Raw genomic sequence first — 13051 nt, 5'->3', positions numbered from 1 at the left:
AAGGTCACTCCACAGCATGAGTCCCTCATTTGTACTGCATGTCAGTCTCCCTCTGCTGCAGACTGATTCCTAACTCACTGGTCAGGAGACCAATGTACTGGAAGAAACTGGGACATAGGCTACGAGTCATCAAAGCTTCATGCAAGCCTGTTCTTCCTGTGGTAATCAAATGACTACAAACTTACCCATACAGTTCTTCATCATCATGAATCCACTTTCATAGCCTTCATCACACTTGCATTCAAAGTCCCCCGGGGTGTTCACACACTGGCCTCGGCCACAGAGGTCAGGAGATATGCGGCATTCATCAATGTCTGCACAAAAACAGTGAGCAGCAACATGTGAGCAACAGGACAGCCTTAGTTTTTGCAGTAGCACGTTTAAGATGAAGGACTTTTTTTTTTTGGTGAGAAAGCAGGATTTATTGAGAGGACAGAAAAGCTCCCACAGTGGGAGGGGACCTGAAGGAATCGCCCAAGATGAAGGGCTTTAAAGGCTGCCCCCGCTCCTTTTCCTTGAGGTCCATTCACTGACCTGTGCAGTTCCTTTCTTCAGAATCAAGAGCAAAGCCACTGTCACACCTGCACTTAAAGCTGCCGATGGTATTCCTGCACTTCCCATGGGTGCAGAGGCTGGGGATCATCTTGCACTCATTGATATCTTCAAGAAAAATTAAAAGTGGGGAAAAAAGAGTTTATGAGTAACTAGTTAGGAGGTTTCAGGGCCCACCATTTTAAACTCAGAAGATAGGAACATCTTAGTTCTTGGCAATACTCATTCCAAAGAATGTGTGATCCATGAGAAATAAGACTTTATAAGCATCTCTAACCTTTTAAACTTCTGTATTTTAGAAAGCATCATTAAAGAAGCAAAAAATGTGTTTATTTGGATTTCCGAGGCCCAGCACACTACCTGATACATAGTGAATGCTTAATCACTATTTGCAGAATGAATAAATAAAATATTCTAAACCACTAGTGTCTAAACTTTTCTACACAAAGATAGTTATATGCTGAGATGATTGAGTAGAGTCCAGGGATCATGAAAATACACTCCATTAGTCTAAAAAGAAAAGCTATCATCCATTGATAACATAACAGCATACCTTTGAAGAAAGGTTTTCCATTTGTGATTTCTTTTGTGGCAAATCCAGGTCCTCTGGGACAGAGCTCCTCATACTCAGGAGTATTTCTCATAGGACACTCCTCACATTCCTCAGTACCCCAGGCTGCCCCGACGGAGCAGCAGCAGGCGTCCATGCGGTGGCGTCCAGCAACAGGCAGGGTGCACTCCTCATCATCATACCGCAGGAAGCAGTTTTCCAGACGGATATCTATCAGAAGGAAACCCGGAGGTTAAGGAGAGCTACTCTGTTTTCATGCGCTAAATAGCCAATGCTTTGTTAGACAAAGTACAGCACACATAATAATTTGCTATGTACTTACTGACTGGAATTAATTATTTTCAAAAAAAAAACTGAAACCAAAACCCAGGCTTTGTGGTAGATATTCCTCCCTAATAAAGACTCTCTTTTCTTTGTCAGCCCATGTTTGCTCCTGCTAATTTTGAAAATTTTCCCTTCAACTTTAGGCATCTTCTGATAATTCTGCAGTATTCTGAGAGACTCCACAATGCTCTTTTGGGAGATGTGTTTTCTCCTGTATAGACAGGTCTATCCCTGATACATGTACTCCATGATGTTTTGGTATATCACCTCTACAGCAAAAAGCAAACTGAACTCTTTACTGTTGGAACATGCCTGCACAGATCTATCACCTTTTCCTCAGACCCACTTCATTTCTGGAAAGATGGAATGTTGAACTTCAGAATGAGGACTGCCCTACTTGAGATTAAAGAAGAAAAATAGCAAAGAAAAGCCATTCACTCTTCTCAAATAATTCTTTCACCTCAACATGTGCTTATGCACACATTCTTCAGGATACACATGGGATACTTCTAGCCCCAACCTTAAAGTGTGGGAATTGTGAAGAGTAGTAGAAAGATAAATAGACCAGAGGTCTGAAGGCCCAGATTTTGGTTATGTTCTGGAACTAAGTTGCTTGTCTTTAATAAATTGTCACCTCTGAACCTGAATTTTTACATCTGTTAAATGATGTTGCACTCATCCACTTCTCAAGTGGTGTTGTGAAGCTCAAATGAGGTTATGGGCCTGAAAATTGTAAAGTATAATTAAAACATAAGACGTATCTTCTTTCTCTTTCTCCTTCACAACGTGATTATTAACAGTTTACTAAAGTGCCTGAACTTTTTCTAATATTAGAAAGCTGTAGAAACCTTCTGAGCAACTTTACCTTAAGGTTGCCTATATTAAGATGGATACTTTTAAAATGAATCCTAAATTAAACATAGAAGCAACTTTCAACTGAAGAATCTGGAAGAAGGTTCTCATTAAATACTGATTCTTCCTAAACAAAGAACTAAGACTCAGAATGGGATTAACTGACATCCTTAGTTACAAAACCTACCGAAGGCTCTGAATTCCTTCTATTCCATATTACTCACACTATAAACCATAAAGTTCTATATCGAAAGGTGTGTTAGTTATAATTTATAATTGATAAAAATCCCTTAACTGTATATCAATCTTTTTTTTTTTTGAGTTGGAGAGTCAGAGTCATACTCTGTCACCCAGGCTGGAGTATAGTAGCATGCTCACAGCCACTGCAGCCTCAACCTGCTGGTCTCAGGCGATCCTTCTGCCTCAGCCTTCCAAGTAGCTGGAACCACAGGCATGTGCCACCATGTCTGGCTAACTTTTTGATTTATTGTAGAGACGAGGTCTCACCATGTTGCTCAGGCTGGTCTTGAACCTCTGAGCTCAGGCAATCTTCTTAACTCTGCATCCCAAAGTACTGGGATTATAGGCTAGAGCCACCTCGCCTGGCCATAAATCACTCTTTTAACCATCTACAGTGGTCATCAATAAAGATGCTTTCAGGTTCTCAGTATGGCTGAGCATCATTTTCAGAGTCATGTATTCAGAAACCAGTGATCCAAGGGGACATATTCCAGGCAGGCAGAAGCCATAGTAGTAATGCCAGAATGACTGTGGGATTTCAAACTTGCTGCCACTAAAAACCCATAGGGACTTAGGACTTTGAGTTCTATGGACCTAGAGTTAGTTCTAGGCTCTGTGTTTAATCTCATTCACATCACTGGTATGGATGATTGAGCTTAAAGACCTCACCTGGGCTCTAGTGGTTGGCAAGGAGAACCCCAGTATGACTGGCAGGGACAATAGCCATGGGTTCCCACAGATTTACTCTTCAGGGCAATGGCATCTTTACTCCTGATACCCACAGGTGTTTTCTGCAAGGGCTTGTTTTTTGCAATCAATGGCAGGACATGCCTAGAAGACATGGGCTATAGTCTCTAACTACATGCAAGTGTTCACCTTGTATTTTATAGTCCATGGCATATATGAACAGATTTAAGAATTCTCTAAAAATCATTGTGATGGTAGTGAGTTAAGGAATGGCTATAAATTAACAAAGGACTAAAGTTTCTTCTCACTAACATGAATTGAGAACATGTTAGTGATAAAAACTAAAAGCTTGAGTTAGGAAAACTGTTTGTTAAGGAAACCACCATGGATCCTACTGGACATGCTGAATTTGAGGGTGTGTGCCTGTACTTGAAACCACATGTTCAGCTATATCTAGCTAACTGAGGTTTTAATAATCTTTAAGAAACTATTATAAGTAAAACAATGAGCCCAGTATTTACCAAGGCAGATTCTTCCTGTGGCATCCAGAGTCATTCCATTGGGACACTGACACTTGAATGATCCTCTAGTGTTAACACACAGGCCATTTTTGCATACTCCTGGGAATACTTCACATTCATCTATATCTAAAAAGAAAGAAAGAAAAATGAAGTTAATACATCTTTACAATATCATTCTACCTTATTCCACTCCTGGAATCATAATTAGTCTCCATTTTGAACTAAGTTTTCACAAAATTAGTTTGCCTCCAAATAGCGCATGTAGAATTTCTGGAAATGTCTGAATAGCAACCTGACTGAGCCCACCTATTGCCAAAGATATAAGAGTTTCTCGGGCAACCCCCTCAGGTCCCCTCCCACTGTGGGAGTTTTTCTGTCTTCTCAATAAATCCTACTTTCTCAAAAAAAAAGAGTTTCTCCATTAATCTCAGGGAATAACTTTAGAGTCGTAGAGACAGGGAGCTGGTGTGAGTTCCTGAGAACAGTTCTGGTAGCTCTGGACATCTCAGGTAAGGTTAGGGGCCATATAATTTGTTCTATGAGACCAGATGTCTGGAAATAAGTAGTGAAACAAAAACCTTTCAAACTAGCAAAGATAAAACAGCTTGAAGGCGAGCATAGGAAAAAATTCCACTGAGGAGTATATGGGTCAGTGAAGGGTCTCTTTCCAGAACTGCTGAGAAGTCATTAGAAAATGTATAACCAATTCCAACTCAGCAATGGTCTCAGCCTATTCAGTCAATGCCTCAGTGATCCCAGCTTGGGTTAAGAGTCAAAAGATGCTCATGTTCATTCATTCTTCATTTGCCCAATCTCTCTCAGATGTACCAGTTCTTCTCAGTTTGCTTAATGGGGAGCAGTATGTTCTCTGTGCTTAATTTGGGAAAACAGTCACCAACAGGTTAATCCAAAAAAAAGGCATCTAATTAGCAATTGCCAAAAGGGGGGAACATCAGTTAAGAAACTCATATACACTGTGTCTCTATTTAGAAGGAATAACTTTCCAAGCCAGGAATGTTGAAAAAATATTCTGAATCTTTCCTTTTAAAAGAGTTAAATGGGAAGGCAGTGGAATCTACCTTTTTGGGATTTCCTTTTTGTTATTGTCTGGCTACTTGTATAGCAAAATGCACTGCCGAGGTCAGATAAGTTATTAACAGCAGGTCTGGACCAGAAAAAGGCCAAAGAATTCAGTCATCGTTTGGAAAGCAAGACCTTGGGTGGGGGTTGTAGTGTGCTTCTTTGTTTCAGCAGAGGAAAAAAAACTTCATTTTATCCCACATATGGGACTAATTGCTGTTTTTAAAATTTTTCAGCTGCTGTGTCATGTCAGGTTGTGTTAGTCACCATGACCTATGTCTATCTGCAGCTCGGTAAGAAAGAATCATGGCAAACTGAAGAGAATACACATAGACTTTCAAAATATAGGGAATAGATTGAGTCTTTCTAAATCATCCATGACCATTAAAACAAACAAAAACCCATGTCAGACCAAAAGAAATGCAAATTTTATAGTTTCATCAAAAACTTCCTGTTTTTCTCTTCCTGATAATAGCATTTTGAACATGCAGTCACTCCAAACTACAGTCAGCTTAAAACATTTTCAGCCACTCTGTCCTTTGGCCACAGTGATCTGACACTGGCAATAGCATATATAAGCTTGTGAAATTAACATCTGTTCTGTTTTTCAGTTTCCATTATTTTTTTTCTCACACTGAAGTTACATGACAGCTTTATCCAGTCCAAGTTAACACAAGCATTTTTTTATGTACACAAAAACGTATGGTTTGTAAGTAATCAGAAATACCTTCACATTGTGTTCCTTTAATTCTTGAGTATCCTTTACCACATATGGGATCTGTAAAACACACACACACACACACACACACACACACACACACAACAACAAAAATAAATTAGAGATAACAATATCCAGACTTTGTAGTTATGACATCGTATATAAAATATGAAAGAGGACCTGGAATATGAATTAGACTTTGTTACTATGAATAAGTCTGATATAACAAAGTGTTTCTGAGATTACATTGGTAAGGAAGATTAATAATAAAATGTCTCCTCAAATAAAGTTCAATTCCTCTAAGATATCATAAAAGGCACAAAGGTGCCCTATAGATTATATTAAGGTAATAGCTGAGGGGGAAACTGTACATAAATTTCTTTCTTGCTATTAACCTGAAAATAGGAATCACACTATAGGATTCCTGTAATATGAATTTGGGAAATACAGTCTAGAATCTCATTAGAGATCTCATGCCCTGTAGCATTCACACTACATAAATTCACATACTTGTATATCCAAACATTAAGTGAGCAAAACCTTGAGCAAGGTTCTCAAACCTCACCTTCCAAACAGATTTAGTTTACTAGCAATCCTCATAAGGTTTAGTCATGGATACTGGCTTCTTTACCTTAATTAGCTTTTTGGAAAGAATTTACACCTGTAAAAACTCAGGACTTCTAGTCACAAGGTTCCCAAAGAAAACCAGTAGAAACTAATGCTCCAGAGAAGCAACATAAACTAACCACACTGCAATGTGGAGATAGCAATGAATAAATTAAGCAAATCACACAAAATTACTATTCTTGACACTTCTCTTATTACCCATTCAGCAACATATTTGAGGTCATCACAATTACATCTTCTAACATTCCCATGTGAACCTGAATATATGAAGTACTAGACTTCCCCTTTTTATGCAGAGACCAGTGGAGTGGCATAGAAGCTACAGCACGAGTTTCTCTTACCAACTTGGCATTGGGTGCACGGGCTTCCCCAGGCAGCGCCAAGGGAGGAACAGCACTGGGACTTCAAGGTAGCTCCATTGATGTTGATCTCACATCGCCCATCAATGGCAATCTGCCAGCAAGTGCCCTTGATGGTTTCTGCAGACAAGGGAATAACAGTTAAAAGATATTTAATAGAATCTATTCCAAAAATTCAAACATGCACATTAATAATGAAATGTCTCCTCAAATAAAGGGAGAGTGGCATTATAAAATAAGGAATAATGATAATTTTTAAAACTGTTCATAAACTCTTTGACAGTAAAAGCTGACATTAAGTAGAGCAGCACTGATAAACATAAAAAAAACCATTCTCAGGAAGATAAATACCTATGCAGATGGTTTTTGTTGGATCCAAAGTACTTTCAGAAGAACATTCACAAATAAAAGAGCCTGGGGTGTTCTTGCAGACTCCATTAATGCAAGGGCTTGATTCACATTCGTCGATGTCTGAAACCAAAACAGGTCTACATTACTGCTAAAAGCTAGTCTTGGGCCTAAATGAGTACTTCAACTTCAGCCTCAATTGCTACTACATATTCTTCAAACAGTAAAGATGGCCTAAATAGTTTTTCTATACTAGATGGAATGCCAAAATACTAATTGAACACACCTCTGTAGTATAGAATCCAGCACTTGGCTGAATCTTTTTATTCAGAAAATCTGAAGCAAATATATTTGTGATTTCTGAATTATTAACTCAAACAGCATATATATATATATGTAGTATTTTTTTCATCTATTAAATGATGGCAAAATAAAATGCCAGTTGAAGGCAAATGCAAAATGAAACTTTTAAATGGCATATGAATGCAAAATAAATGGTAAGTAAAATGCCAGTTGCAGGTAAATACCATCAGTAGCTTACAAAGTATGTACAAGAGCCATTTAGAATCACAGAATGTCAACTAAATTGGCATAATTGTCTAAAATACAAGTGATTCTAATGTATGCTTATGGTTTTCTAATAACATTTCAAAAGACAGCACAGTACATTAGTAAAATAACAAAAATATGGTTTACCTTCACAGGTTTTTAGGTCAGGTTTGTATATAAATCCCTTGGGACAGGTACAGACAAAACTTCCAGGAGTGTTTCTACATTGTCCATTGTCACAAAGCAGACTATTCAGTACACATTCATTAATATCTGGAAGGTCAATGAAAATGAACAATTAAAGGAGCCCATCCCTTGTACACAACTTATTTACCCTTTTCAATTAGGTCTTTAAAGTCAGAACAGCATGATCAATTCAAGCAAAGAGACAAACTGTCTATGCCATTGGTTTTTGTCTAAATGATCTCATTTTAGGACCAGAGGTTTGACCTGGTTGTCTAGACAAGATACCTACAAAGCCAAAAGTCACTAGATACTATTTAATTGACGTTCTTTAGTTGGAAGAAAACCAGGATTTGCTGGAAATCATAATCTTTATATAATTACTTCATTGTATCAGAATTAAATGGATTAATCTTTTTGATTTAAGAGACTAAATAAATATTTTTAAAGTGTGATCCATCTTTGGCTGAGTGTGGTGGCTCACACCTGTAATTCCAGCACTTTGGGAGGCTGAGGTGGGAGGATGGTTTGAGCCCAGGAATTCGAGACCAGTCTAGTCCTCACCTCTACAAAAAAAAACCAAAATATTATCTCGGTGTGGGCGTGCCTATAGTCCCAGCTACTGGGGAGGGTCTGTCAGAAGTATTGCCTGAGTCCAGGAGGTTGAAGCTACAGTGAACCATGATCTTGAAACTGTACTCCAGCCTGGGCAACAGAGTCAGACTCCAGCTCAAAAAATAAAAATAAAAATGAAAAATAAAGAAGGGAAGGAAGGAAGAAAGGAAGGAAGGAAGGAAGGAAGGAAGGAAGGAAGGAAGGAAGGAAGGAAGGAAGGAAGGAAGGAAGATATGGTCCATCTTTCCATCTTTGATATGATTTAATATGTATTAGTTCCAGGATGGGTGTTTCCTCCTTATAGTAATCTAAGTTATCTCCAGTTATGTTTATAAAGCATGAAGCAATCTGTAGAGTTAATGATTGTCGTGGGGGAATTTAGACTCATGATTCAGAGAGCTGAGGAAAACTGCTTGCTTTCAGCTGAATAATATACCTATTTGAAGCAAAACCTAACTTTATGGTATGTATTACTTAGATAATTTAGGAAATGTAGAAATTATGCAGGTTGAGCTAAATTTCATTAAACAACCCACAAAATAGGCTAGACACTCATAAGAAATTTTGCACATACTGAGGAATTCTGGTTAGATCATCATTTGACAAATTGGTAGCCCTAACAATAAAACATACATAGATTCAGCACTGAGGAACTACAAGGTTCACAATGCAGTTATAAAGAACTTAAAATATGGAGTATAAAGTTATGCTAGTGTCCAAGCAAACAGCATGCTGGGAATTCATTCTATCAAAATGATATAAGGAATACTAATATTTCCCAGAAGGGTCTCTAGCACCAAAGGACTTTCAAATGGTCAAGTAAGAGACATGACAAACTAGCTTGATGCCCAGTGACATAAAGAGAGTAGAAACTTTTTTCTCATAGGTCAGAGCATACAGCGACTCTGATGGCTGGTTGGGAGCTATTGAGTCCAGCACTCAACAAGTACTTGGTGTTTGCTAGATTTTGTATTGTATTGAAAGAATGAACAGAAAGACATATTTATTTCACTCTGCTTCGTCTGAATAATTACACGTTGCAAAAACTCAGATCATTACTTTTCTTTTTTAAAATTTTATTTTGTCATAGAGATGTGGGATACAAGTGAGGATTAACTACACGAGTAGGCTGCATGCAAATGAAATCTGGGCCTCCAACTAGCCCTCACTTCCCCTGGTTGGGACCAGGTACCTTTTGTGTTGTTACGTGCCCTCCTCCCTTCCTCCCTCCCCTGGCAGCCCAGTGACTGCCAATCCTTCCCTTGTGCTACTGGGATTGATTGATGTTCAGGTCCAACTATGAGTGAGAATATGTGGTTTTCAGTTCTTTGTAAACTACAACTAATGGCAGATGAGAGGAAATTCCTAACTGCAAGGCCCTAAATGACTTTTCAAAAAGTAAAAAATAGGTTTTACATCTCCTATTTTATCGTAAAGTTTATTAATTGTCATCCTACTCCATAAATGTATGCTTGTTTATGTGTAAAACATGCTTTGCCTCCAAATAAAAAAAGATGCATCATCTTGCATTTTAGGTTTGATACATCCTAACATTTTCCCATGAGTATGAATATCCTGACTTTAGAAGCCCAACGTCAGAGTAGTATGTCACTACACTACAGTACTGACATTGCTTTTCAGAAAACACTAGTCTGGCAACAGGAGAATTTTGAAGAAAAAACGTTAACACGATTAGTGTCCATGTTGAGCATTTTCTTTCAAACAAAATCGTTCACTTAGTTACTGGCTGGGACCTTCATTAAGAAGCGTTAGAGCATCAAAAATGGTATTTGTTAAGCCTAACGGAGAGTAGTTATTCCTGAAAATAAACTGAGTTTTACTAAATCTAATGAACAGTTGGGAGAAGAATGGCTCTTGTCTTGGTAAAAGCAAAGATGACTTTGTAGCCACATGACAAAGGCTCAGAATCTTTGCATTTTACACATCTAAGGATCTTCTCTTTTAAGGAGTGAATTGGATACGTCATTATTTATAAACTGTCAAAATCGAGTTACATAAATTTGTGTTAATAAAGATATGCATATGTCATGCTGACATTCAAAGTGTAAAGCATCTGTTTGCCTAGTCCTCTAAGCTACTCAAGAGCAGTTTTCTCCAAGCAACAAAAGAAGGAATGCATTATGCATGCAATCTCTTAGAAAACAGGTAAAACTTCTTACCAACACAGTTTTTTCCAGTTGAATCCACTTCATATCCTGAATTGCATATACATTTGTAGGTTCCACGAAGGTTTTCACAAATTCCATTTGGGCAAATATCAGGATCTAATGCACATTCATTTATATCTGTACCACAAAGAAGTTCAAAATCAATTAAAATTATAAAATAAACATCAAATGAATTGTTAAAAACATAACATTACAATAAATGTAATGACCTTAGGACCTCTTGGGAGAAAAAAAAAAAGATTTCACTTGGAAGAGAATGCTTGATCCCTTTTTCTAAATGTAAGATATTCTAACTCAAATCTTTCTTCCACGAGTTCCTGAGAGGAACTTGGCATCTGAGCTGAAACTACACAACTATCTATCCTTAATCAAGCTGAAGGTAACCTCCTGGACTTCTGGTCCAGGTACCAACATGGAAAGGTGGGTCAACGGTAGAGCCCAAGTCCCTGTAACTGGTCTCCCTGCCTGACCAGCCCCTCCTTCTTCAAACTACCTTCCACACTACCACCATTCTTAACATCCTCAAAACAAGATGATTCTGTTATTCTCATGGTTTAAACTTTTGTAGGTTCAATAATACCCTCAAGAAGAAATTAAAATAAGAATCCTTTGCTTATTTACTCCACACTTCTCACTCTTCTGTGAAAATACAATGCCCTCTTTAATCTGTGTCAGAAATGCCTGGAACAGACCTATTCAGTGGTCAAAAGCCAGCTCAAACGCCACATGCTCCAAAAAAGCCTGTTACTCAGCCCAGATGAGGCAAGATCCTCCCTCTTCTGTGCTCCTATGAACTGAGGAAGGCTCTCATAGTGAAGGATGATACAAAATGACAGTCAGTGAATAGGGAGCCTCAAATCCTGGTGCCTGACTCTTCCATTAATCAGAGTTGACACTTTTTGTTCTTCCAAGTACCTATCACAACTTATTTATTCACCACTAACTCTTTATTCATTATAAATTTCCTTATTTCTCTTTTTTCCTCCTACAAATATCCCCTCCCCATCTTCATTCACACATAATGATGAAATGAATCATGTTGAAAGAACTGACAATCAATTAAGCCAGTCCACTTTTTTTCAGAATTGTAATTAATCAAATTGTGTAGCTTTATATTAATAAAATAATCCCTTCCTCTTTCTTGTCACCTCTTTTTAATACTTGCTCCAATTTTCCCTTTTAACTTTAATTTCTTTTATGGCACTAATATCTCTCTAGTTCTAACTCCTACTCTAAAATATTTCATTCTATTCCAACTCAGTTAATTGCTGTCACTGCTTGCTACAAAACATAACATGGCTCCCTATTGCCATCTTAGAATGACTGAACACTTGACAGTTAAGAAATCATTCAGAATGTAGATGGATAATGGTTCAACCAGCCTATAATCCCAAAATGTATTTGACAATGGAAGATCCAAATGAGAATCAGGCTTCTCCTTCTCAAGAATGAGCAACAAAATTCATATATCTCATTCACAGGAGCCCATCAACCATGTTAGGAGAGTGCTAGACCCCTTTAGTGACCAACCCCTACACCCACACCCAGCAATCCCACAGCCCACGATGCCATGGTTGCTCTGCCACTGGAGGCTTCTAGGCATCCCAGATACATCATGCAGTGATGGCCAGAGAGGGAGTCAGGCCAGACTGGTGTAAAGGGGCCAACTGAAAACCCACAGGAAGGCTGATGCTGCCTCTGCACATGCTTAAGGTAGTAAATTTTGAAAGGGATCCTTACCGCTGCCTGCTGACGTCATCCCTGGTCCACTGCTGCAGAGTGCCTGATATTCCGCTGCAATAAATTAACAGATAGTAAATGATTCCCTTGTTTGCAGAACAAGTCAATCCTGCTCTTGGTTTTGCACACATCATTTCCTCCAAAGTGAGTAGAACCGAAATTAAGTGGGAACAGAAATGGAGGTATCTCCTGGGGGAGTCACCGTTACACCAGATTGCCATTTTAAAGGCTCCGCATCACCGAGGAAAACAACTTTTAAGGATATAGGCAAGTTATAGCAATTCCTTGTGCAAAGCCCTTTCGGAAAAGGTGTTTTTCCTATAACTTGATTTTGTTCACCAGGGAGCACTTTACACTTACAGTGAAATGTGCCTGTTAAAATGTGGTTTCTTAACTGTTAATAAAACTTTCTCCCACCATCTTGGGAATAATTTTGTTTCTCGGTGCTAGCTGTTTTTTCAGCACAATCAAGTTCTTAATTTCCTCATTTTTCTCTGCAAATTCTCCAGTCTTCTCTCACAAGAACAACATAGAGTATCTATACTTGCATTTAAATGTATTTTTAAAGTTAATATTTATCAAGATACTGGATTCATTCTCCATGCTATAACTATAGAGAAACTACTGCCTAAAGTTAAAACTCTGAGATAGGGCAAGTATTGCTTAATGTTAAAACTGTGAGTGAGATTTTATTGAAGAAATTGAGGCATACAGCATATGTTCCCAAATTTGTGATGGGATCAGATTTCTATTTCTTAAATTAATCCAACATTTTGCATACTATTCTAACAATATCTAGATGAGCATAAGATTGAATAATGAAAAGGGAAAACTAACTGAAAGCACACCATTGGAGGAGAAGAAACTAAAATGTCCCCTTAGCTGCCCATTATGTC

General features: G+C 38.1%; 1 protein-coding gene across 1 annotated transcript in view; it reads right to left on the bottom strand.

The window, feature by feature from the left end:
* Positions 1-13051, bottom strand: part of FBN1 (fibrillin 1) — a 191910-nt gene that overhangs the window by 26363 nt on the left and 152496 nt on the right. Inside the window, exons 18-27 of the mRNA XM_008069902.2 lie at positions 12156-12209; positions 10407-10532; positions 7576-7701; positions 6883-7002; positions 6514-6651; positions 5555-5605; positions 3748-3873; positions 1106-1333; positions 535-660; positions 186-314 (exon numbers count right to left, since the gene is read on the bottom strand). Coding sequence (XP_008068093.1) covers positions 186-314; positions 535-660; positions 1106-1333; positions 3748-3873; positions 5555-5605; positions 6514-6651; positions 6883-7002; positions 7576-7701; positions 10407-10532; positions 12156-12209 — 1224 coding nt within the window. The remainder of the gene's footprint in view (positions 1-185; positions 315-534; positions 661-1105; positions 1334-3747; positions 3874-5554; positions 5606-6513; positions 6652-6882; positions 7003-7575; positions 7702-10406; positions 10533-12155; positions 12210-13051) is intronic.

The sequence above is a fragment of the Carlito syrichta genome, unplaced genomic scaffold (assembly GCF_000164805.1).
Source record: "Carlito syrichta isolate Samal-C Ts95f unplaced genomic scaffold, Tarsius_syrichta-2.0.1 Scaffold312386, whole genome shotgun sequence".
In the NCBI taxonomy this organism is placed as follows: Eukaryota; Metazoa; Chordata; class Mammalia; order Primates; family Tarsiidae; genus Carlito; species Carlito syrichta.
The sequence above is the reverse complement of the archived record's forward strand: the minus strand, read 5'-3'. Positions and strand labels throughout refer to the sequence as shown.